This window comes from Trichoderma reesei (genome assembly GCF_000167675.1).
Source record: "Trichoderma reesei QM6a unplaced genomic scaffold TRIREscaffold_1, whole genome shotgun sequence".
Lineage (NCBI taxonomy): Eukaryota > Fungi > Ascomycota > Sordariomycetes > Hypocreales > Hypocreaceae > Trichoderma > Trichoderma reesei.
Genome location: NW_006711148.1, coordinates 2714683 through 2740071, shown reverse-complemented (window position 1 = coordinate 2740071; position 25389 = coordinate 2714683). Strand labels below are relative to the sequence as shown.

The 25389-nt window shown below is 51.6% G+C and overlaps 8 protein-coding genes across 8 annotated transcripts; 4 read left to right on the top strand and 4 right to left on the bottom strand.

Moving 5' to 3' along the window:
* Window positions 1-2: 2 nt before the first annotated feature.
* On the top strand, window positions 3-1365 carry TRIREDRAFT_53025 (uncharacterized protein; the record flags this gene model as incomplete). Its single annotated transcript, XM_006961775.1, has 2 exons — window positions 3-234; window positions 332-1365. The coding sequence occupies 2 exons, from the start codon at window positions 3-5 to the stop codon at window positions 1363-1365; spliced, it is 1266 nt and encodes a 421-aa protein (XP_006961837.1).
* A 439-nt stretch (window positions 1366-1804) lies between these two features.
* TRIREDRAFT_53558 (uncharacterized protein) lies at window positions 1805-5895 on the bottom strand (the record flags this gene model as incomplete). The annotated part of the gene is made up of 10 exons (XM_006961324.1): window positions 1805-1942; window positions 2001-2060; window positions 2114-2376; window positions 2433-2822; window positions 2873-4250; window positions 4307-4892; window positions 4945-5495; window positions 5546-5614; window positions 5665-5701; window positions 5750-5895. 10 exons carry the CDS (start codon window positions 5893-5895, stop codon window positions 1805-1807), a joined length of 3618 nt encoding a protein of 1205 aa, XP_006961386.1.
* A 1644-nt stretch (window positions 5896-7539) lies between these two features.
* Window positions 7540-11495, bottom strand: TRIREDRAFT_103122 (uncharacterized protein; the record flags this gene model as incomplete). The annotated part of the gene is made up of 7 exons (XM_006961323.1): window positions 7540-7958; window positions 8053-8709; window positions 8896-8977; window positions 9033-9167; window positions 9227-9516; window positions 9818-9944; window positions 10074-11495. 7 exons carry the CDS (start codon window positions 11493-11495, stop codon window positions 7540-7542), a joined length of 3132 nt encoding a protein of 1043 aa, XP_006961385.1.
* Window positions 11496-12716: 1221 nt separating this feature from the next.
* Window positions 12717-13331, top strand: TRIREDRAFT_103121 (uncharacterized protein; the record flags this gene model as incomplete). Its single annotated transcript, XM_006961774.1, has 1 exon — window positions 12717-13331. One exon carries the CDS (start codon window positions 12717-12719, stop codon window positions 13329-13331), a length of 615 nt encoding a protein of 204 aa, XP_006961836.1.
* Window positions 13332-14341: 1010 nt separating this feature from the next.
* TRIREDRAFT_32402 (uncharacterized protein) lies at window positions 14342-15048 on the top strand (the record flags this gene model as incomplete). Its single annotated transcript, XM_006960966.1, has 3 exons — window positions 14342-14631; window positions 14685-14756; window positions 14811-15048. Coding segments are annotated over 3 exons (600 nt in total), but the record flags the coding sequence as incomplete, so codon positions are not given.
* A 235-nt stretch (window positions 15049-15283) lies between these two features.
* Window positions 15284-16718, top strand: TRIREDRAFT_103119 (uncharacterized protein; the record flags this gene model as incomplete). Its single annotated transcript, XM_006961773.1, has 6 exons — window positions 15284-15347; window positions 15395-15554; window positions 15616-15919; window positions 15977-16053; window positions 16103-16192; window positions 16256-16718. The coding sequence occupies 6 exons, from the start codon at window positions 15284-15286 to the stop codon at window positions 16716-16718; spliced, it is 1158 nt and encodes a 385-aa protein (XP_006961835.1).
* Window positions 16719-16837: 119 nt separating this feature from the next.
* On the bottom strand, window positions 16838-17723 carry TRIREDRAFT_54784 (uncharacterized protein; the record flags this gene model as incomplete). Its single annotated transcript, XM_006961322.1, has 2 exons — window positions 16838-17173; window positions 17232-17723. The coding sequence occupies 2 exons, from the start codon at window positions 17721-17723 to the stop codon at window positions 16838-16840; spliced, it is 828 nt and encodes a 275-aa protein (XP_006961384.1).
* Window positions 17724-18136: 413 nt separating this feature from the next.
* Window positions 18137-24864, bottom strand: TRIREDRAFT_24586 (non-ribosomal peptide synthetase; the record flags this gene model as incomplete). The annotated part of the gene is made up of 4 exons (XM_006960949.1): window positions 18137-20632; window positions 20687-20776; window positions 20829-24229; window positions 24282-24864. Coding segments are annotated over 4 exons (6570 nt in total), but the record flags the coding sequence as incomplete, so codon positions are not given.
* Between the last annotated feature and the right edge of the window lie 525 nt (window positions 24865-25389).

Sequence of the window (25389 nt, the reverse complement as noted above, 5' to 3'; positions counted from 1 at the left end):
TCATGTCTGCTCTTGAGAGCTTCCTCGCCGAATTCACCCTCGTCCTGCAAGACGCCACTGCGAAACTCCAAGGCCCCCTCAGCGATGAACGCATCTCAACCATCACTCCCTCCGAGACACTCCCCGAGAACAACAAGAAGCTATGGGATCTCCTCGCCCAAACCGTCAACATGGCCGACCAAATCGTCCACCTCCTCCAACCACCAGCCATCCGCCTCGCAGAAACATACCTAGGTACCTTACCAAACCTTCCCCCCTCCCCCCTAAACCCTCCCTCAACGCTTCCACTACATCCATCATAACTAACAAACACCACGCCAAAACAAAACAGCCTACCTCGACACCAAAGCCCTCGTCTCCGCCGTAACCCACAACATCCCCGACCTCCTCACCAACCAAACCCCCCTCCCAACCGCCCTCCTCGCCCAAAAAGCCAACCTCCAACCCCTCCGCCTCAAGCAAATCATGCGCACCCTCCACCACAACGCAAACATCTTCGCCTACGACCCCCTCACAGACACATACTCCCACAACGAAGCCTCCCTCCTCCTGCAGAAGCACCACTGGACCCAATGGCACCGCTGGGTCACCCTCTACGGCGAGGAATTCTACGACGCCGCCCGCGCCCTCCCGCAGGCCATCACGGCAGATGAATCCCGCAGCGCCGCCCAGATCGCATATGGCACCGACAAGCCCATCTTCACGTACTTTGCCGAACAAGAAGGGCTCCAGGAGAAATTCCACAAGGCCCTCGGCGCAGGAGCCGTCGCTCAGGCTCCCGGCATGCTGGCAGACTACAACTGGGCAGAGCTCGGCGATGCCGTCGTATGTGACATTGGTGCCGGCGGAGGAGACTTCATCGCTGCCCTCCTGCGCAAGTATCCTCGCTTGAAAGGCGCCGTCTTCGAGATCCAGCCCGTAGTCGACATGCTCAAGCCAAAGTTTGACAGCACCACCCCGGACGGCATCTTCAACGACATCGCGGACCGCATGACACAGCTCCACGCAGGCGACTTCCTCACCAGCATACCTACGTACGAAGTCTACACCATCAAGTGGTGCCTCCACAACTGGACAGACGCCGACGTCCTCAAGATCCTTGCCAACGTCCGTCGCGCCATCAAACTCACCCCGCGCGCGCGATTGGTCGTCATCGAGTCTGTGCTCAAGGAAGGCCGCAGCTCGCGCGTCTGGAGGTATGGCGATCTGACCATGATGTCCACCGTCAACGGGCTGGAGCGGACCGAGGCGGAATGGAGGAAGCTTGCGGGACAGGCAGGCTGGGTCGTCAAGGACATCGTGCCTCTGCGGCATGCTTGGGCTGCGGCTATCGACTTGAGGCCCTTCTTTACCGTATCCATGTAGCTGATTACTGCCATGTTGTCTACATCTACTAGGGCACTATAAGGTATCAATTCTATGTATCATATTACTCTCGTACCTTGGTAACGATCTCTAAGTGAAGACTGGGGCTTCATATGGCAGTAGGAAACAGTCTTCAACGTCTCGTCGTGAGAGAGGGCGGCCTTATGTTGGTCGTCAAGAGAAAGCAATCGGACCACTATGAAACAACTACGCCAAAGGAATAGACCTCGAGATATACAGCGGTGTAAAGCCCCATCCGCCGCGATTATATATTATATAAACCTTGTTTATACTGTGAAAGGCCTCTTTCCCCCGCGTCTATCATTACGAGGCATGGTATGGCAACAAATACAGACAAAAACGACCAAGATTTTCCTCCCAAGCTGCAATATCGCAGCAGACTACTTATACATTGCAAAATAAACTCCCTTCATTGGGCCTAATCCCCGCGAGATGACTGGTACATCTTAAAGTAGTATCCTTGGCGTGCCATGAGCTCGCTGTGAGTGCCCTGCTCGACGATTTGGCCTGCAGCCATGACAATGATGACGTCTGCCGTCTTGATGGTGTTCAACCGCTGAAAGAAAGTCCCCCGAGTTAGCATGAGCGTCTTTCCCGTGTAAATCTCGACTTACATGAGTGACAATAATCATCGTGCGACCACCTTGGATACTTTGAAGGGTTTCTTGCACAAGCTGTCGTCTGTCAGTCCGCCGTCAACTTCTGATGCTTGCAATATTGAACTTACCTGCTCAGACTCAGCATCCAGTGCACTGGTAGGTTCGTCCAACAGCAGTATTTCCGGGTTCCGGATGAGGGCTCGCGCAATTGCGATGCGCTGCTTCTGGCCGCCAGAAAGGGCAACGCCCTTCGCTCCGCAGTCACTGTTGTACCCCTCCGGGAGCGAAGCAATCAGATCCGTCAAGATGGCGGCGTTGCATGCACTGACAATGTCTTCTTCCTTGACCTTGTCTTCATCAACTCCGAGAACAATGTTGTCTCGGATGGATCCTGTGGATATTCCAGTTAGCTAAGGGTTCCATCCTGCAGCAAAATGTAGTACCGACCTCGATACAGCGTGGGCTCCTGAGGCACAATCGCCAATCTCTTTCGGTAGGCTTCTGCTTCTTCCGACAAGATCGGCTTGCCAAAAACATCCAAGGCGCCTGATCGAGCATCATAGAAACGCTCCAACAGGGCCAACAGTGTCGACTTTCCAGACCCAGAGCTCCCAACGACGGCAACTGTCTGGCCCTTTAGAATTTGAAACGAAACATTCTTCAGAACAGTAACGTCGGGACGAGCTGGGTAGGCAAATGAGACGTTTCTGAAGTCTACAACGACGTTGGCATCCTTCTCCCTGCTAACATCGAGAGAAGGTGCCGCCTCTTGGGGCACGTGCTCGTGTCGTCGAATGCCGAGGATATTGTTGGCGGATATTCTGGCCTTGCTAATGTCTGTGCATCTCGTCAGTAACGGAATTATTAATCAGTACCGAAAGACTTACTCGAAGAGAATCCAAAGAGAGCACCGGCAGCCTGTCCACCGACAATGACAGCAATGAAGACTGTAAAGAACTTTTCCGTCGACGTCTCGCCGTCTCCCAGAAGCTTACCGCCGTACCAAAAGCCCAATGCGGCAGCGAGCAGCTCTGCACTCTCCGAAAAAGCAAAGAACAGCGTAATGATGGCTGCCTTGCGGGACAGCCTCTTCATTGTTCCAGCCAGTTGCTGCTGGTATGAGTTCTGCACAGTGTCTTCCATCGTGAACGCCTTGACGGTTCGAATAGACGAGAGTGCATCCGTTGCGAAACGCGCGCTATCTTCAAAGACCTTGGCAGTCGCTTCCGCGAGAGACGAGTCCAGTTTCATGCGAATGAAGCCGGCGGCGAAAACGACCGGCATGGCACCAAAGATTGCGACAAGAGCAAGCTTCCAAGAAAAGGCCAGCGCAATGATGCTGCCGCTGATGATACTGACAAAGATGGAGATGAGGAGACCTAGGTTAACGGAGACGAGCTCGTGAAGGTTTGCCGGGTCAGTCGATAGCCTCGAAACGAGGGCTCCGAACGCTACCCGGTCAAAGAACTCCATGCGCTGGCTGAGAATGACGCGGAAGTAGTCGAGGCGGTAGAACCTGGTAAGGCGGATGCCCAGCAAGGTCATGAAGAAGCCGAGAACAGCATAAGCAATGAGCGCACCGAGGCCAACAATGAAGAACATCAGAGACCAAAAGTTGGCCTTGGAAGATATCTCCTTTGCTGTGCCCTGGAAGCTTTGCATGACTCGGCCGAGAAGGATGGCCTGAACGGGGAAGATCTGAGCCGTGACAATAGCAGCAAAGACGCCTATCATCAGGATGGGCAAGTAGCGCCTCTGCTCTTGGGCAATGGTATACAGGTTATGCCAGAGAGAGCGCTTGGGAATGTCTGGTATTTCCGCCACCTCGTTGGGCGAAGAGTCCGGCACAGTAGACGCGCCTTGTGCCAAGGGCTTGAGCTCGGCTATGGCACTTTCAACGGGTGTAAACTCGGTGGCATCATGCTCGTCCTGCAGTTGGGCGTCGTGCAATCGTTTGTACACGCCGTTGGCGGCAATGAGCTCTGCGTGTGTTCCCTGCTCAACGACCCGTCCTTTGTCAATGACCACAATCCTATCGGCCTTCATGGCGGACGATATCTTGTGCGAAATGAAAATGGTGGTCCTGTCGCCAGACGCTGTCATGAGCGTCTCAATGACCTTGGAATTCTCGTTGTCAAGGGCACTCGTCGCTTCGTCCATCAGGAGAATGGGGCGCCGTCCGATCAAGGCACGAGCAATCGCAATGCGCTGCTTCTGCCCGCCCGATATGAGGCCGCCATGATCGCCAACGTTGGTAGCAAACACCTGGTGCAAGCAATGTTAGTGTACAGGCCCCCACGAGATCATGACTTCGAGCTCACCTTTGGGAGATTCTGAATGAAGTCAAAAGCCCGAGCCTCGCGGCAAGCCTCTTCCACCAGGAGCAATTTCTCTTCCATTGGCGCATGCTCCTTGTCTGTGCCGATGAGCCCGTATGCAATGTTGTCAAATATCGACGCGTTGAAGAGCTGTGGCTGTTGTTCGACGAGGGCAATCTGCTGCCTCAGCCATTTGGGGTCAATCTCGGTGATGTCGTAGTCATCCAGCAGAATGACTCCAGAAGTTGGCTGATACCACCTCTCCAGTAGAGACACAAGAGTACTCTTTCCAGCTCCAGATGGGCCAACCACGGCAGTCGAGGTACCGCTGACAAACTCGATGTTGACGTCAGAGAGAGCCTTGACGTCCGGCCTCGATGGGTAGGAGAACGAAACGTCGCGCATCACCAGATGACCGTTTCGTGTGCCCAGGCTTGAAACGACGAAGTCGTCTGTCGCATCCCTTTTGTCGGTATCGTCAAGGATCTTGAAGACATCACCCGAGGCAGCGACAGCCTTGATGAAGGAGGGCATGTTGGGACCTAAAGCCATAATGGCGCCCAAGCCGATCAACATGGCGAAAAAGACACTGTTCGACAATTAGCGAGATCTAAAGCAGCTGGGGCGAGGGGGGGGCGAACGAGAGAATTCTTCCAGGGTCCGAGATCAGCCCACGTTTGTACAGATATGCTCCAAGGTAGAAGCCAATAGCCCAACCGGTGAACATGAAAAAGTACTGGCAAGCAAACATCAAGCCAACAAACGGACCTCGCTTCTTGCCATCTGCCTCGGCTTGTTCCAGGATCGCATCGTATTTGGCGAGGAACTTGGGCGCAGCTCCAAATGCAACCACCGTCTGGATACTTCCAAGCGCGTCTTCGGCAATAGCACTACAATCGGTATATTTTTTGAGGAGTCCAGCTTCGATTTTCTGGTCGCTGCCAACGATGAAGCCGATCAGACCAAGAGTCATGAACACAAGGCCCAACATGACCAGTGTGAGGTGCCATGACTGTGAAAAGGCCACCGCAAAAGAAGCGAGCAGCATGGAAAACGCCTGTATCATGATTCCAATTCGATCCGACAACGCCGACTGAATGGAGTTGCAATGAGTCGTGATGGTGTTGGACAGGGCTCCAGGTGTTTGAGCATCGTGGGCGGTGATGGTGCGGTTCAGGACGCGGTTGAGGCACTGGTTATAGAATTAGCAGTTATGTGACAAAACATTGAAAGAAGCTGTACCTTGAGTCGCAAAGCTTGAACCATTCGGTTGGCAGAATAGCCGAAGCCGAAGCTCCAGATATACACAAGCTAGACGAGAGGTTAGGATCGGTCTTCGGCAACGCAACAGGAACACGTACTAGGAACTTGGCAATAAAAAGATACACAAAGTAGAGCCTGTGAACTGTCAGTATAAGGCCTTGTCGTAATAGGCACGGCACCTACGCGTTTGTTTGGACCCGTTTCATGAATTCGTGGGTAGACTGCTTGTTGTCAGCACTCCCGAAGCCCGTAAAGTTGGCAGTCAAACGGCCGAGGACAAGTGCCATCAGAGGCATGGCTGGAACTATCGTCAGCTTCGAGGAAGTCATGAGCGTAATCCCGGATCGACGTACCTGCACCACTGCAGATGGCAGCAAAGGCACAGCCTATCTGGATGGCCTTGTCTGCGGGTTTTCCAAAGGAAAACACCCTCTTGTTGACTGTCAGCAGCTACCGATTATCTTGTGACAGGATCCCTTACCATCAACGTTCCGAAGCTTTGCTTGGGCGTCTCATCGTCTGCTTTGGGCTTGGAGTCGACATTGTTGGAAGACTCTGTGGCGCCAGGAGGAGCTTCGAAGCCTTCAGCGGCTTCTGCTTCCTCCTTCATCGTAGGGAGGCGAGGACGAGGCAGTGATCTGATCGGGTCTTTTGCTAGGCTCAGTCTAAACGAATGACTTTTCCTGCGAGGCTGAAAGAAGAACAGTCCTCAGGAATGGCGATGCCCAAGAGAAAAGAAAGGATGGTGAAGAAGTGAGGTTCGAATTGTTGGCAGCTGCAGGGGGGTGGTCTTTTGCTCTGGGGAAGTTTCGAAGGTGACCTGGAAGCAAGTGAGTGGGGCGCACGTTGAACACTTGGACCCGGATACTTTGCTCTCGGTACTGTTGACACGGGAGCCAGCAATGTTGCTACACTGAGTCAATCAGAAGTACCTGGTGGCCAGGTAGCGTGTGGTTATTGTCACTTCTGTAGGGTCTGTGACATGCGTTTGCCGGCTGGCAGAGTGCAAGCGGGTGTCACTCGGCTGGCGGCAGATACAATTCTAGGAAGGAATTGTGCTCACCTGAAATTTTGATTACAAATGGGAAAGGGAAAACAAGAGAAGGGAAAGTGTGTAGCATCTATTTGATGTCCTGAGAGTGTTTGGTGCTACCACTACAATGTTGGGCATTGGTGATGTTACGGAGAAGTGCAACAGAAGCATGGGCTTAATCTTACTCTGGGGAAGTTTTGTATGAGGTGTGCTCGTGTGTCACTTTCTGGGCCTATCAAATGTTGGCGGGACGAGCACATGTTTGTGTTTTGGTGCTACTGGTGGATGCAGTGATACGGCCATAGAAGGGACTCAATACCAATGCCCTCGATGATGTTGATGCACAGCCTGACGGGGGCGGAATACCTTAGGGTGAACACCGCATGTACCTGCAATGGTAGGAGTAACGCTCTACTATCTTCACTTTCAGACTGATACAAGTCTCCTGGGTAGCTGTTATAGCGTACGCCAATATCGAAGAAAGATGCGTCAGATGCATCAGATACATCTCATCAAACGAAGCAGTTGAAGCGAGGATCCGAGAATCTCAGTAGCGCCAAATGTGGCCGCCCCTGGGCAACGCCAAAAGTTGCCGATTGGCTGGTCGAACAAAGAATGGAAATAAACTAGGTTAGTTTCCGATGCCTAAAATGGTCCCGGATGCTTCTAAGAGCAATTCCGGGGACAACGTGCTGAGAAGTGGCGCACTGACTCTCCTTTGATGGCTGGCATTTGATGTCATCAATCTGGCGATGTTTTTTTCTCTCCACATGCTTCCAATCTACATATGCTCTACCCTAGCAATCAGATCTCGACATCAGGGCTCACTGTCAGATATTCTTGGGTCAACAACAAGCGATTGGTAATCAGTGAGATGACTACTAGAGACAGCCTCATACATCCAATTTCGCCGTTAGTCAGTCTTATTGTGGCCGCCTAACTAATTCTCTCCGCCCTCCCTCAACTTCAGCACAATCTTGGAATAGTACGAGGGAAGCACCTGGCCCGGCATCACGATATTCTCCGGCTTCGTCCTGCTCCCGCTCTCAAACGTCACATCGTACCGCATCAGCAGCTTTGCAAAGATAATTTGCGTCATCCTCACGCCCAGATACCGCCCGGGACAGATTTGCGATCCATAGCCATACGCCAGGAACGTGTTACTCGCCGTCGTGGCCTTTGTAGTGGCTGTATTGGTCGCCTCATCGTAGAATCGATACGGGTTAAACTCCTTTGCGTTCGGATAGTTGTCTTCATCATTGTGAATCATCCAGGAAGGTGTAGAGATGATGTTGCCGGGTCGGAGTACAAGGCCAGATTTGAGCTGAAACGGTTTGAGGATGGATCGTGTGACGCTGACTGGGAGGCTGTTAGTCGGACATGGCACTATCCTATGTATCTCAATCTTGTTCATGCTCATGCATGGGCCATCAAATGACATGCAGGGACTCACATAGCGTCGGGCCATCCACACGGAGAGTTTCCCGCGTAAAGCTCTCGAGACGCGGAAGAGAGCTCATGACTTGCACAGACCATTCGCCGCCGTTGTCCGCAAGCGCCTTCGAAATCTCAGCCCTCAAGCCTTCAGTGAGGCTCGGATTCTGGATAGACTCAAACAGAAGCTGCGTAACGAGGCAGGCAACCGGGCCTGCGCTGTCAAAGGCCGTGAACATCACCTCGTCAGAGAAGATGTTGATTTGTCTCTCTTCTTCTTCCTTGGTCATGGCCGTGGCATCGCGTGCAATCTGGCCTCTCTCTTCCTTCAGATCGAGCATCGCTCGAAGCAGCGTGTATCTGTCCTGTGAGCGCTCACGGTCATTTGTTCGCCAATCCGCAATTGTTTGCTTAATCTCCGGAATGATGAATGCTTTCAAATGCTTAATCACTCTGCGGACTCTGAAGCCCCAGGGTGACAAGTACCAGAACAGCTTCCTCAGCGGAGCGGGGACCCAAAAGTAGAGGTGAACGAAATGCGGCACATTGAGGCAGTAGTCCTCAATGTAGGCCATGTACTCTGGATTCCGAGAGAAATGGGGGCCAATCAGAAAAGACGCGGCAATTAAATGAACCAGATGCCATATCTGGAGGAATCCTGCAAAGGGCTCTTGGTCTATGGACTTGTTAGTGAACCATCGAGATAAAGTATCATCGGTTCAGTCAGGCGGTATGGATACCTTTGGCGAGGGAGTCAAAGACTTCGGGTATAGACTCATCACATTGTATCACGACCGAGTGATGCAGTGAATCTGAGGTATTCTCGTCAGTGACCTCCGTCTTGATCGACAGATAAACGCACTCATGTTCTTGTTCACAGACTGCCGAACAGCGTCGACATGTGACCGGCCCAGGATATTTGTATGAAGCCGAAAGTGATAACTCTATATATCAATTAGGCCATCTCTCACCAGCATGCCTGCAACAGAGGTAGCTCACATCTTCAACCGCCTGGAGGAAGCTCATCTGGCTCAGGTCGGCATTCTTCACCTCGTCGCATGTCCCCGGAGGCAGCACCAGAATAAAATCATCGTGCTGGCCCCAGTACGCCCAAGGCTTGAGCTTCTTGCTGAACTGATGCCAATTAGCTGCAAATCTACCACAAAACGACATGGAATTGCCTTCATCCTTACAGTGTCATATCCGCGTTGGAAGACGCCTTTCAGGTTCGACTCGTTCTCCGTCCATCGCAACCGCTTCCAAAGATACGGCGCGTCGCCCACAATAGGGATATTGCCGAGCCTCCTCCGCTGCTGCTGATAATTCAGCCAGTCAAAGAATACGACTGATAGAATTGAGATCAAGATGCTGACGGCCGCTGCAGTACAAGGCCTGTCCAGAGCACTCTGTACCTTGAATCCAAACAGGGTGGTAGCCGTCATGTTATGCAAATAACCCGACTCCATGGCGACGTCTTCAAAGACTTTTTCGCAATACACAAGTCACAAAGCAAGCAGCATCGTATTTTCATACCACTTGTTTTAAAGCATGCAGCCAGATGCTGTTATTCGGTCACCGAAAGCGCACGTCCCAACGTGTGAACTGATTCGACCTCGACTCTCATGTCGCACATGGCGGGCTACCCTGCATAGGTAGGTAGTCCACCAAGGCTCACAATCATGGACCCTGAAAACAACATGAAGATGAAGTATCATGAGAATACAATAGATGAAGTGAGCATCAATTGACAATGGCTGGCTCGTGTGTAGAACTTTCGGTCATACCTTGTCGTGGTTGTCTGGCTGTAACTTGCTCGTCTACATGTACTCTCTCCTGATTCTCTCCATGCTCAGTCGTCATGGGAGGGATGCCACAGATGAGCTCAAAGTGATCACATATCACGCCATCAGCCTCAAAATGTCAATAGACCGTGTTGTGCATGACCCTTGTACCTAGCCAAACCCATATCTACGCATGTCTCGCATTCCACAGCTCAATCCACCCCATAATCGTTCTCAAGCCCCGTGAAATATCACCCACAAGCAAAGACGCCGACTTTGAAAAACTATCCTGCTTCTTCCCAGTCAACAGCCTTTCTCGCTCTTCCACCAAACCTGCCAGCTTATGAAACCGTGCCTGTAACGCCTTGCGGAGAAACCTGCATCGTACTCGAGATGGAACTGTATACGTCCCGATGCAGAGGGAAACGCCCTCGTAAGAGTCGTCAGATGACGATTTAGCCCTGGAGACAAACTCGCTGCGAGCAGTCTTTTGCAGGATATCGAGCATCATGCGGACACTGACAAGCGCCAGCAGATGCACGAAGCTATCGAGCCGACAATTTTTGCATTTGTGCAAAAGACACAGCGAATCCTGCACTTCCTTCTCCAGCATCAATACGCAGTCCATGGGCATGAGACACGAGCTCTGCTGCTCTGTCTTGAGACTCGCGATGCGCTCTGTTATTGTATCCATGCAGTTGCAGCGTCCTTGTCTCAGCACGACCTGCGTTTTCCGCCAGGACAATACGGAGTCGCCGTCACAGCTGGGTTGAAGGCTCGGTGACGCATCGCTGGGGTGCGAAATACTGGACGGAGAGCATGGGGTCGCTTCATGAGGAGAGTAGCTCGCTTCTGAAAACAAGGCTGATGCAAGACTTGATAGCTGACTTGACTGGTCTCTGTCGCTTGGAGCGGACCGCGATTCGCGGCGAGATGACTCGGAGGAGTGCTTGCAAGTGCATGGCTCTGATGGCAAGCTTGCTTGGTGTTGCTGCGTTGAGGACAGACCAACTGTCTCGTCCCCGGAAGTTGCAACTGGCAGGCCAAATGACACCATCTCCTGAGGTCCGAACAAGTCCGCAGGCACCGCTGATGTTGTGGCTTGTGGATCGAGGGAGTCCGACAGACTGTCCAAGAATGAGGGCATCCCGGCGAATGCAGCAGCCATATCACCAAGCTCCATTGGAGTCTCACCTGACAGAAACTCCATCGCATCATCTTCCTGCTGTTCCGAGTTCTCCAGGCCATCCATGGCTTCCGCTGCGTTGAGCTGTCCCAGTTCACCAAATAAAGGCACCCAACTCTCCGGTATCTGCTCAGTCTCAGACGCCAATGGCTCGCCAGGCTCAGCCTCCACGATGCGAGTCTCGGCTACGGGCATCGGTGGCGGCCCAGCGTCTTCAGCCGCATCCTTCGGAGAGGCAGCCTTTGCAGTTCCATCCTCGTTAGGCTCAGACGTGGCTGGCTGCCCTTGATTTGAGTCATTCGCGGCGACCTTTTTGGCCCTTGGACGGCCCATCCGACGCGACAAGCTGTACACGCAATCCACGCGGTGCACCGAGCAGCGACGGCATGATGGCTTCTCATGGCCGCACTTGACTTTGGCCGTTTGGCAGTTGTCGCAGGAGGTCCTGTATTTGGGAATCTTTCCTTTGGGTCGACCTCCTTCGTGGCTGGTCATCTTGGATGCAAATCGATGCAGACTGCCGCAACTGTTCGTCAAGATTGCCGACCACGCCTCGTTAAACTAGGAAACTCTCTGTCTGTCTATTCCAAACCGCGTCTTCCCGTCGCTTGTAGCTGATTTCTCCCTGTATTTCTCATGGTAGCCCTCCCGTACGTGGGACAAAGAGGGGACGATGACTCTGCCTGTATCACAGGCGTTATAAAATCAAGGTTGCGAGCCTCCATGTTTCACAATATGCTCCGGCTCAGCAAGGTGGCTCTCTTTGCTAGATGAGAGATTGGCTGTTTCGAAGGCCGCCGAAGCACAACATGGATGTGTTATGATTCTGGAGCTGGGTGGAGACGGCGGCTACACGAAACGGCGTCGAAAGCAGCCGAATAGTTCGCGATTACATCAATTCAGAAATTTCAATGTATCATCAATGGTCAAGTATCAATGTAAGTTGAGAGGCCCGGTGCGTCAAAAGAGAGACACTTGAAAGAAACCAGCTACAGAATCGCCTATATGATGTTGAGGCTGCTCTTCTTTACACATGGTCGTCTACAATTTGTCGAGGTTCCGACATCGTCTGCATGAACCCTCCCGACGACCCGATGTGTCACCCTGTCTACCCTTTGCATGATTTTGCACCTCCACACAACTGCTATGAGGCCAAGGTGAGAGATACACTCACGACGCACGAGTTGCTGACCCTGGCCTTGGATGTTGTGCCCCCCTAATCCATCCGAATTAGATCCTTCTGCCCACCTTGAACACCTTGATGGACAGCTGAACGAGAGATGTGTAAGTGCCCAGACGCCAATCCGGAAGAGATGAAGATTATGAGAGTTGCCGTTGAATTTGATAAGTGCTGGCGTACTTCAAGGACTTACTCATACCGGATTAAGACAGAGGTCGATCTGACGCTACCGTTACGACGAGGCTGATATTAGACTAGGTACCTAACCAGAAGGCTGATTGAGTACTGCTGTCTGTCATAAGGCACAAGGATTGATAGACAAACAGCCATGCTTTTCACGATAATATTCGTGACATTGAGACGATCCGAAATCCTTACTCTCATCAGCCACAGTTCCGTCTCCAACTCCTTGATTAACCTAGTAATGATATCGTCGCCTCCAACATGTAGTAATATGCGTAAGCTGCATATAAGTAGGAATTGCAAGACAATGAACCAGTCTCTCCGCTCACAAAACATCCACTTCAGTATTCAACATGCAACGAAGTGTCTGCAACTGCTCCTTCAATAGCCTCCAAAACATCTCCTCCAGCCTCGGCCAAGACACGCTCTCCTTTGACAATATCCTCCAAATCGGCTCCGACTTCATAGGCTATTTTCAAACAATCATCGACTGCGAGAGATGTGTCACCACAAAGCGCATGACTAACATCCTGTCCCAAATCACCTCTCGGCTTGTCTGCTTCTACGAAGCAGCCTACATGAACGCTGCTACAGACACGACACACCCGAGGGCGCGTTCGACCAGCGACGCGGGGCTACTGCTATCACCTCCTCTATCACAGCATGGCCAAATGAGTCCGTTGTCTCCGGCGACGCAGCCGGCGCCGAGCTGTCGGCTGATGTTTGGCGAGATGAAGCTGGGGAGGCTTCCGCTTGAGGGGCACGAGGCGAGGATACTGGCTGAGGTGATACTGGTAGATACTTGTCTCGAGCTGAACGAGAAGATACAAGAGTGGAGGCTTGTCATGGATGAGGCGGCTGAGGCTACGGAGGAGCAGTGTGATGCTACTTCATTGCATTGCTTGGATAGACTGGCCAAGTTGATTGGGCTATTGCAGTTGGACGGGCTCCCAGTACAGAGCTGCTGATTCAAGGACTAAAATCAACTTTGCATTGACCACATTCACTTGATGAGCTTTAACAAAGTCTACCGAGTCGAGATGCGTCAGGTCTCTACCCTGGCTCCATTGGGCTGCCGCCTCCTCTGTTTGTGATGTCCCTGAACTTGTTCACCTTGCTGTCGCGGTAATCTTACTAGACGTCTAAATGGAGACATAGTATATGCTTGGTTTACTTTCCGGAGTCTTTACTCTCAACCAGTCAGCGCGTTGACAGGGATCTTGGTCCAATTATCTTTCATCCCGGATACTGAACACAGCATTAGCTCCATGCAGATAGTGCCTAGGTATTCCGCGGCGTCGTACATAGCTGCTACTATGGAGAGCAGACGACATCTTGCTCGGAAAGTAAACTGCAATTCTTAATGGTAGAACTTTCGCTCATTAATGGTTTCTATTGTCAACGTTCTTAATGCCGAGGCGAGACCCGGAGTGGGACAAAGGTCAATGGCCTTGATAATCTTAAGCCAAAGATTCATCGTATCGGGGATTTTTCCACCATCAAGCTCAGTTTCCGAAGTACAATCCTGTAGGCTCGAGTTGCATCAGCGGCGTTCTCAGACGGCGTTCTCAGAAGGAAAAGGAATCGGGGATGGTCAGTCTGTAAAAGACCTGGTTCAGCAAGTGGACTTCTTTCGGCTTACGGCTCTGTGTCTCCCTCCTCGCTTTGCGAAGAGCGGCAATCTTGAACGCCGTCGGTGGTCGAGGAATGAATCATCGGTTGCCGACAGGACATGTGCCATGCTGTGTTACTAGGAGTCGACGTCGTCAAGACGATGATATGTAGTCCAAATCAGAGCAATTGCTGTAGCCTTCCCATTCCCCTCTGCACACCACTACACAGGTCATACCACCAACTAGAGAATTCGAATCTGGAACTTTGCGCAACCAAGATGCCGATCAACCTCCTATCTGCGAAGTCCCTTGACTCGGACGTCCCGGACAAGCCTCTGGTCTTTGTCGTTGAGGGCCGATACCAGAACTGGATCAAGCCAATCATCTTGCTCGAGTGTCTCAACAAGGAATATGATGCAGTCTGCCTGGATGGACCGGCTACCAGAACAGACTGGTACACCAAGATCCATCCTCAGAGATATGTGCCTGCCTTGATTGATAACTCCATGGGTAAACGTGTTACCTCGTGGGACAGCTCTCAGATCCTCATGTACTTGGCCGCCCAGTATGATGTTGAAAAGGCATGGTGCGGGTCGACGGTAGCGGAGGATCTGGAAATTGGAAACTGGCTGACCTTTGAAACTGCATCTCTTGGGTATGTTTTCGTGACCTCAAAGTGCTCTTGGAGGCCTAACTGAAACGTGATAGGCCTACTGCCAAGTACTGGGTCTGGTATGCAATCCGGAAGCCCGAGGACAAGAACCCAAAGGCGCAAGAAAAGTAGGAAACAACTCCCTAATACCCCATATTTCGAACGCTAATCGATGGGAACAGGATGCTCAATGACCTGAGAGTCCAATATGGAATCATCGAAAAGCATCTTTCGCAGCCTGGCCAAGAGTTCATTGGGCTCAAAGATCGGCCGACTATTGCAGACATTGCCATCTACCCTTTTGCCGACGATCCAACCATGGCCCGTATGGGTATTTACAAGAATGACTTTCCGGCGTTGAAGGCTTGGAGCGAGAGATTCGCAGAGATTCCTGGCGTGAAGAAGGCTTATGACGAGATGGACTCTAGGAAGGAGGCTGTGATTGAAGAGTGAAGCGATCCGTAGCATTCCGTGTAGTCTTCAATGAACTGAAGTGGATATACCGTTTCCTGTTCAAACTGCATGAACTCGATGGCCGACGTCGTCACGTAGACCGCGACACGTATATAAGCTGTCCTCCCGTCTTTGACGATACCAGAGGCCCTATCCATTTAACCTGTGAAGAAATTGTCAAATCTCACTCGACGCTACAGCCATGGAGCCATCTGATGACTGCTTGTTGCGGGCTGAGAGACTGCTCGCCGAAACTCCGCTGATCGGTAGGCACGGTGCTTCTCATACATCATCTATCATAAGTTGCTAACAGATAAAGATGGGCATAATGACTTTCCGTATATGATTCGTGGATGGCACCTTGGCAAAGTCGGAGATGTCGACGCTCGCCAAATGGCGATTGCCCACACTGACCTGGATCGGCTACGAATGGGTCGCGTTGGAGGCGTATTCTGGAGTGCATACGTACCTTGGTAGGCTGCAATTCAATATTTTCTATTGCAATCTCAAATAACAAGAAGCCGGCAATGGTAGCCCAAAAGAAAACTCGACCAACAACTTCTCGACCGATGTTCATTACGAGAGCCTTCGAGAGACACTTCAGCAGATTGACATCATCCAGACCTTGATCGAACGATACCCCGATGCTTTGCAGCTCGCAGGATCATCGAAAGAAGTCTGGGAAGCTTTTGGCTCTGGTCGTGTTGCAAGCTTGATTGGCGTCGAGGGCTTGCATCAGATTGCCAATAGCGCCAGCGTCTTGAGAAACTTTCATCGGCTGGGTGTGCGATATGTCACCTTGACGCATGATAGCAACAACCTCTACGCAGACTCAACTGTAAGCAATGATGGCCAGACTGATTCTACAAGAGCTCAATACTGATCTGGCCTCAAGAACGCAGCTGCTTCCCATCATGGTGGATTGTCCCAGCAAGGCGTCGAGATGATCCAAGAGATGAATCGTATCGGCATGTGTGTATATCATTCCCTAGGAGAGATCTCGTCAGACTAACTAAAATAGGATCGTTGATCTGTCTCACACGTCGATCGAAGTTCAGAGACAGGCTTTGTCCATCTCCAAGGCCCCGGTCATCTTTTCTCACTCCTCTTGGTTCGTCAATTCGCCCTATCCCCTGTTCACTCTTTGAAGGAGAGGCTCTTACTTGCTCATTAGCTCTGCCGTAACGAAGCATCCACGCAATAGTCCAGACGATGTCTTGGACTTGCTCAGAACCAACGGCGGAGTCTTCATGGTCTCGTTCCTTCGCAAGCTCACCGACGCTGATGAACCTACGCTAGCAAGAGTAGCAGACCACATACAACACGTTGGAGAAAGAATCGGGTATGAACACGTGGGGATCGGTTCGGACTTTGATGGTACCATGCAGACGCCCGATGGACTGGAAGATGTCTCAAGGTTCCCTTTCCTGATCGCCGAGTTGCTGCGACGGGGTGTGCCTGATGAGTCTGTCAAGGATCTGGCGGGTCGGAACGTGCTTCACGTGATGGATGAAGTGCAACGAGTGTCGGCAGAATTGATGAGAAACGACGCAAAGATGCTACATGATGACATTGAGCCGATATGGGACGAGAAGGTCAGAGAGGAGGTCAAGAGGGTGCGCGGCATTGTCGAATGACGAATAGATCTGGTATTGCGAGGAGAAGGTTCGAATAGGGTCGTCTACCAGCTGCATTGGTTTGACCTTTTTTGACTACCGGTTTCGAAAAGATTTCGTAAATGGTTTATCTATGCTATTCACATCTCTCGGTTTTCCAACTGCTTCCAGAGGATTTTACCGCCATCGCCCGTGCCCAGGATATACTGGTGCACATAATCATGATACAACCACATGAGTCGATACGCCCACACAATGATCAAGGCAACGAACGCCGGACAATTCCCATCCGCATCAACTCTCCACGTCGTCAGTCGAACCAGGCGCTTCAAGAATGGCCGCCACCCAGCGTCAAACACCAGCTGGCCATATGTTCGATCTCGTCCTTCAATCTTGTGATATCGGGGGAAGCTTTCTAGATACTGTATGTACTCTGACGGAAGATTATTTTCTATGGCTCCATACAAGAAGAGATTCTGCACCAGTGTCAGCAAGGCAGGATCAGGTCCTAGTATAGAGGATTCTCAGGCGTACCACGTATCGGGCACTTGGCGTGCCGTTGGGCCGCAGTGGCCATTTCGCCTTCAGTGTGTAGACGTCAAACGGCTCGCTGGATATCTTGTGGCTTTCGTTTATCTGGTATGCCTGAACCTTGACAATGTCGTATACCACTCCGCTGCCTTCCGTCACAAGTAGTTGGTGGAACTCCACTGTCGATAGGAGATGGGCAAGACCACAAAGAGATGGAACGGGCATCTGTTGGTCGCCGTGAACCAGTTGGAGCTTTCCGGTTCCGCCATTGGGAAGCTCTTCAATGCTCGCGTAGCACGGCTCGGAATAGGGTATGCCGAATACGTCAAACGTGACATAGTGTGTTGGAACATTGACGATTCTCGTTTCCACGGGAGTAATCTTGCGATCCCTCATCGCACTGGCCTTCATGTTGGAGCCATAGCCGAGATACCATATGAACTCATCTTCTTGTGCCGCGATTTTCCATATCGGAAGCTTTGTTTCAGTAGTCATGTTTGGAGTAAAGGTTGTTTTGAAACAGTCACAGATCATGCCATTCTTGTGTGAAAGAAGACGGAGCACAGGCAAAGATTGAGACCGGCAAATGCTTTTATACTCTCGGTTGCCGAGACTTGTGAGAAGTTGGTCTTCTAGAATGCTACACTACTCATGTAGAGACGAATGCACGTCATGTAAGTTTTCTTTGGACAGTTGCATGTCGTCAGGAAGTCGGCTTCAGTTCAGTGCTAGGATCACATTCGAAATTGCGTTCAGATGGCACAAAGTTGCAGGCTTATACGTAGCACATGTTCCCTGTTTCTCACATTGAAACCAACGTCACAGTTAATATCTGACAAAAGTTCTGGCTTCAAAGCGACGAGCTATACTATGATATGCTTCACCAGTTCGGCCGGACTCCTAGCAGTGAATATCGCCCGCAATGGCACTTCCAATCCTAGAGCCCGCAGTTGATGCCGCAGCATAACAGCAGCATTAGAATCAGCCCCAGCCGAAAAGAAAGACGTATCCGGCAAAATCTCAACTTCGGGCCGACCCAAGCATACTGCCATTTCCCTCTGGATGATGCCGATGACTTCTGAGACGGTTACCAAGCCATGCTGGTTAGCATTGCTGGTTCTCAAAGAGTCATTCATGGGATCGAGTCCAGTCACAGTAGCAAGACGGGCATGTAGTTCTCCCAGAGAAGATTCGTCTGCAATTGCTTCCAAGATGACTTGTAGCACATCTTCAACGGTGTCAATTAGAGCCGATGATAGACGATGCGTGTCATGCTCAATGTGTAGCGACCAGCGGTTTGTATCGAGCTCGAACCACTCGAGCATTAACGGAAACTTGGCTCCCTCAGCAAAGCGAGGAGACACTGTGACGTCGCAGTTTGGCAACTTCAGCCACGTAGAAAGGCTCGTTTGAAGAGGATGAAACGTCACCATGCAATTGAATATGGGATGCTCGAGGTGACCGCCTGAGATGTTGAGTGCCTCCAAGATTCTGGAGAAGGGTATTGCGTTGGCTAGAGCTTGGACAGCCGAGTCACGGACGTTGGTCAGGATCTGATTGGTTCCTCCATCTTGAGATAATCGTGAGTTGTCGAGTCTGATGCGGACAGGAAGCCGGTCGAGAAACTGCCCCAGTGACTCGCGTTCATGCGAAGACGGACGGTTGGCGTTGGGAGTCCCGAGTATAACGTCGTCTTCACCCAGAACCGAGCGCGACAGAAGAGCAGCAATAGTGAGCGCCATGTGATGATGGGTGATGCCCAGTCTTTTGATCAGTGAGTTGAGCTTGATAATGACATCTCCATTGAACTCAAGAGTACGGGATGCCCCCTGGAAAGCTGCAGTCGCAGACGGCAGAAGCGGGATGTTGAAACAAGAGGCTTCAGAGCTTCTCGCATCATGTCCAGCGAGGTAGGCTCTCCAGAACTCTTGCTCAGATTGTGAAGGGGAGTAGTGCCATCGACTCGATTTGAGATGCTGCGGCGTTTCGTGCACCTTTACACTTTTCCCAGCATACGCGTCGGACACGAGGCGTAACAGATTCTGCAGGGTGCCGAGATCAGCGATGCTATGTGAGGTGACAATGACAATCTCAACTTTTGGACTGCTCTCTCCATTCCCACTGTCGCCTGGTTGGCGTAGGATGTGGACGCGGATCAGTTCATCGTGAGCCAAGTCAAATGCATGGTTCACCTCTGCCGTGATGTCTAGCTCCTCAACTTGAGAAACTCGCGGCGCAGAGACTCGGAGGACCCTCCTCACACCATCAGACCCTTCAGCAAAGTTGGAGCGAAAGACCGGATCGGATGCTAATGCGGTGTTGAAAGAATCCACGAGCCTGGTGTAATCGACTTGGCCATGAAGAGTGAGAACGTTGGCGATGTTGAAGGCGGTAACAGTGGTGCCAACCTGATACTGGAACCAGACTTGTCGTTCCAGCTCCGTCACTTCCTCTGGTGGTAGTGCTTGATTACTCTTCGAGCCTGTCATGCCAGATTCTGACGCCTTCGCTCCAAGTAGCCTTTCTACCGTATCGACCTGGGCCTGGAAAGAGGGAGATGGGAGTATCTCGCGGGCTGTAATTTCGACGTCGAAGATTGCGGTTAGTTTTGTCGCTAGGAGAAGAACTAATACTGAGTGACCACCGAGAGCGAAGAAGTTGTCTGATGGTTCTAGGCCCACTTGAGGCCCGAGTTGAAGGACTTCGCGCCACGCCTCTGCGAGTTTGGAAACGACACTCTCGCTCGTCGGCATTGATGGCTCGTGATCAGCCTCATGACGGAGGAATGACTTTGACCTGTACATCTCTTCCAAAGCTTTGTTATCGACTTTGCCATTCACCGATCGCGGAAAGTCATCTATCGCGATGATCTGCTGGGGCACCCATGACGGAAGCAGTGTCCTCTCCAGCCTGTCACGAAGCTGTCTGATTCGTGCTTCCGTCGAGATTTCAACTCCCATAAACACAAACATGACATATGCCACGAGCGTTCCATCAACCGCAAGAACAACACACTGGGAAATTCCATCGACAGTCGGCTCCGACAGGACAGCGTGCTCTACTCCATCGAGCTCGATGCGGAATCCGCGAATCTTGACTTGACGGTCCATCCGCCCTATGTAGACGACTCGGCCATCTTTCTCGCGGAATCCGTAGTCGCCCGTGCGATACATCCTCTCGTTTGGATGCCACGGATCGGGTAGCACGCGCAAGGCCGTCTGTTCAGGTGCGTTGATGTATCCTTGCAGTACTTGTACACCCGCGAGATAGATCTCTCCTTGCACTCCTTTGGGTACGGGTTTCTGCTGCTCGTCAAGGAGATACATGCGAGCTGTGGCAGAAGGCGTTCCGATGGTGATGGTGTCTCCTTGGATCATGCGTTCAAAGGAGGTACTGATCGAGCACTAAGAGAAGAATTAGTCCTTGCTTGATTGTGAACGCGAGGCTGACTACCATACCTCTGCTGGCCCGTAGGCATTGTACAGCAACTTCTTTGCGGCAAATTTCTGGATGATGGGAGCCGTGATTGCTTCTCCAGTGGCGTAGACCTAATAGAAAATCGTCAGTCAAATGTTATCAACTTGGCTAAGGGAAACTCACAATCTCAAGATTTGGATACTCATCTGGTTCCAAAACGGAGAGAACCGCCGGCGTCATCGTCACTGTATTAACTCTTCGAAAATGGGCATAAGGATCTGCGGGATCCCGAAGCACAAGCGTAGCTCCGTGCAACAACGCAGAGAATATCTCCTCGTTGCACGCATCAAAAGCGGGCGACATGAACTGGGCAATCCGTCGCCCAGGGGCTGCAAACATGGTGGCTTCTGGATTGCTCTGAAAGGCCAAGAAGGATCTGTTGGTCGTAGGGATACCCTTTGGTGCTCCCGTAGTTCCAGATGTGAATATGTAGACGAGAACAGACTCTGGCGAGCCAACATCTGGGAGCCTTGCAACATCTTGATTGCCAGTCACCTTGGAGAGCATGTCCTCTACAACCATTGCTTGCTTTCCTGCTATCCTCGGCACCTCATCTTGCTGCGCAGCGTTTGGGACAAGCACATCAACCGCCCCGCTTGCTTCAAGCACCATGGCTTTTCGTTCCATCGGCCACTTCGGGTCAAGGGGAACAAAGGCGCGGTTCGTTTTGAGGATCCCGAGCAGGCCTAACAGCCACCCAACTGATCCGTCGCCATATACCGCAACAGCAGCGGCATCGGTGTCGGTCAGATGCCTGTGGACAATACTGGCGATAACGTTGGTTTGCTGCTCGAGCTCACCATAGGTGAGCGCTACACCTCGATGGTCTTCGATGGCAATGTTTGCGGGAAACCGGTCGATGGCGTCTTCCAGGGTTTGCTTTACCGTCGTTTCAGTCTGCAGGATTCTCACTGCCTCTGCTTGTTGATGTGCCGCCTCCTGAAGCTCATTCAGCCTCATGCAGTCTTCCACGAGAGCATGCTGCAATACGCCACGAAGCGCTTGCTTGAAGTGGCCGCCTAGCCTCCGAATCGTGTATTCGTCAAAGCTATCGTCGTCGTAAAGGATGCGAAACTCGCCATTGGATTCTATCAGTAACGACAGCGGGAAAGCGCTGTTCTCGATGGACTCAGCGCGAACAGCTGGAGGATTGGAATGCTCATCTGGCAGCGCCGGTTGAAGCGCGACTAGACTGCTCATCGAGCTCCCCATGCCGACTTGATCCGATCGTGCCCAGGCATACTCTCCCAAGGTGAGTATATCGTTCATGACCTTGTGAAGGAGGTCCATCACCTGTCTATCTTCTTTCAGATGGACTACCAAGGGTAAGGTCGACATGTATAAGCCAATTGTGTTCTGATGCTCAGGCAGCGATGCTCTATTCGAGAACACCGAGCCGATTGTGACTGTAGTGGTTCTCTCAAAAGTGCCTATTGCCATTGCCCAAGCAGTGTAATAGACACAAGCTGCCGATAGACAGTTCTGACTCGCAAAATCAGCGATCTCGTGACTGGAGACAGACGATCCGAATAAAACGGTGTTGTGGCGTTTCGCAGAATCCCTCGCTTCTCCATTGGCGACGTTGCGCTCTTTGAGGGAGCCATTTGTGAGACGAACATCTTTCAGATACTCGGCAAAGAATTCTCTCGCTTCGGCGTCTTTCTTTTGTTGCAGGGATATGAGCTCAAGGTTCGCTTCTACTGAACTGGGGCTGCGTGGAAGCTGCCGTCCTCTTGCAACGCTCTCAACCTTGTCCAGCAGCAATTGCAGTGAGACGCCATCCATTAAGCTGTGATGGGCTGTCAAGACGACAGTGAGTTCATTGACGTCCTTTGGAATACGAAGTGTTGGCGTGCTTGCTGTGGCCGCATCTGGATGATATGCAACAAACTCCAGCGAGCAACCCAGTCCAACGCCCATATCAGCATTCTGGACCGCGTCTTCATAGTCGGCCAGGTTGTTGAATAACTGTATCCTGTGCTTTCTGAACGGTCTCTTGTGAATAATTTGGGCGCCGCATCCAACGGCGAGGCAAATCTCCGTTCTGAACACAGGCTCAGCTTGCCAAACCGCTCGCCATGCTCTCTCCATCATGGTGGCATGCCGACCTGCGTAGGCCACTTTGATCTGGTTGACGTTCTTTGAGCTGCAGCTCAAGGTTGGAAAGGCGAAAGTGAGCTGTAGACTGGTCAAAGGGCCGATATCAAAGGCTTCGTCTTTCAGCGCAAGTACACTCCGAGCTTGGCTTCGGAGCGCTGCCAACTTCTGCGTGACGGCGAAACTCTCGTCTGCTGATGCTTTCGATGATCCCATACCAACCGCAACTGTGCTGACTGAGCTTTTGGCTACCTCCTCAAATGTTCGGCAGCTGAAGAGATCTCTCGGTGAGATGTTGAGGTCCAACTGGCGAAGGGCAGAGACAAGCTTGAACGCCAATAGCGAGGAACCGCCCAGCCTCAAGAATGAATCACTCGGCTGTATCTGCCTCCCATTATCACCTAAGCGGCCAAAAAGATTTGAAGCTGCATTGAGAATCTTGGAGAGCCGGTCTTGTTTCTCCAGTGTCTCAGTATCTGGCGCCTGCGATACAAGGGCAGAAGTTGTCACCACAGACTGCTGCTTGACTTTGCCACCATCTATTGTTGAAATGATCTCTAGGACCTTCTTATGCTGCACCTTTCCGTTTGGCGACACTGGAAATGACTCGACAGCCTCGATCCGATATGGGATGCAGTATGAGCACATGGTTTGCCTCGCCACTGCCAATAGCTCCATGATGTCAACCGTTTCTGGCGTCACGACTGCGATGATGCCGTCTTCTGTAACTGCGGCACAGACAGACGTGACTCCGAGAAGCATTCCTGCACGCCTAAGAGCATTCTCAACATCTCGGTCCAGGTTCACGAGGAAGCCGCCGTTCTTGACGGTTCGATCTTTTCGGCCACAGAACTCGATCAACCGGCCACCTTCGGGATTCGGCACCCATCGACCGTAGTCGCCGGTCCTATACACTCGTTTCGAGTTCCACAGGATGAAATTGTTGTTGGTCCGGACGTCGTCCTGGTAATATCCACGAGAGACACCGTCCCCGGCAATGAATATCTCGCCCTCGGTGAAGTCGTCGTCGATAGCTTCCAGGTTGTCGCCGACAAGCCAAATTGGGCTTTCCTCGATTGAGCTCCCGATGAGCTGGGGAATGATTGTCTTCGTAACTGGATCACGAGATACAACGTGTACAGAGCCCATGGAGGTCGTCTCTGTCGCTCCATATCCGATCAGGACTCGAACACCAGCATCTAACAGGGATGCAAGTAGATCCGAGGTTGCTGTTTCACCGCCAAGGATGACGGTGTGGATGTTACCCATAAAGTCGGAGTCTGGCGTTGATGTCATGAGAGTAGTCAATATTGATGGCGTCGCTGCCATTACCGTGCATGAGGAGGCTTTGGCGCAGATGTCTTCCGCTTGCGCCGGGACCACTGTGCCGCCATTTCCCAGGGCGGAGAAAAGCATGCAGGCGCAAGCTATAGATTCTTGTCAGTTGAGTTTCTAGACCGGATCAAGCGTTCTGCTCACCATCAAAAGCGACTGACAAGATATGGAGTAGTCTATCTCCGGGTATCATGTCGAGATTCATGGGGCTCGTCTGTGAGTATAAACAGAAGGCTTTGTGCGAGAGGATGACACCTTTAGGGCGTCCCGTACTGCCACTGGTAAAGATGATGCAGGCATCGTCGCTTGGGTTTGGAGAGGATGAAGGCGTGTGGGAGCTGGATGGGGGAGGAAGTGTCGTGATGTGCAAGACGTAACGCGATCTGTTGGCGCACTCGAACGGTTCTGACGTGGTATTGATGATGACCTGGCTTTCGACAGTCTCACAGACGTAGTCGATCATCTCTGGGGACCATGCCTTGCGGTCAATCGGCACAAAGCAACCACCAGCCTTGAGGATGGCGAGAATTGCGATGATGTTGAAGGTTCCATGAGCTGTTACCAGCAACACAGGTGATCCACGGCCAACTCCCAACAGTGATAGATCATGAGCCAGAGATGAGGATACATTGTCAAGTTCCCTAAACGTCAGGACTCCATCTTCGTGATCAACAGCAAGATTCTCTGGGTACTGTCGAACGGACTGGGCGAACAACTCGCAGAGATTGGTTGGTAGGGATGTCATGGCTGCTAAGGATGAGTGCCGCAATGATTATGAAATTGCAACCTAGTACAAAGTCGACATGAATCGGTATATCGAACTGCCCTTTAAAGGTTTGATCTCGAAATCGACACCTTCTTGGCACGTTATCTGACAATTTGTCTTGATACCGACGACCCGATCGACAACGGACCGTCGGTTACCGAGCGTAGTTGATTCTGATTTGGAAATGCGAATGTCTCTGAAGACTGACCAGAAACAAGATAACATTCAGCGTGGTAAACATATCAGAGCATTCATATTGATACACCATATTGATTCATGTCAACGGACCAACACAACACATTTGCGACGCTAAGAGTTACATAGTCCCGCGTCGAATAATGCTTTCGAGTGTCGTGAACAACTTGAGTCACGGTCAGGCCGTGGCAATTACAGGCCTGATTGCCCTGTTGTTCTTGCTCGTTACTGGAGTTTTGCTTAGGGATGCTCATACAAAAGTCCGGATAGTCTTGCTTGGTTCGACCATAA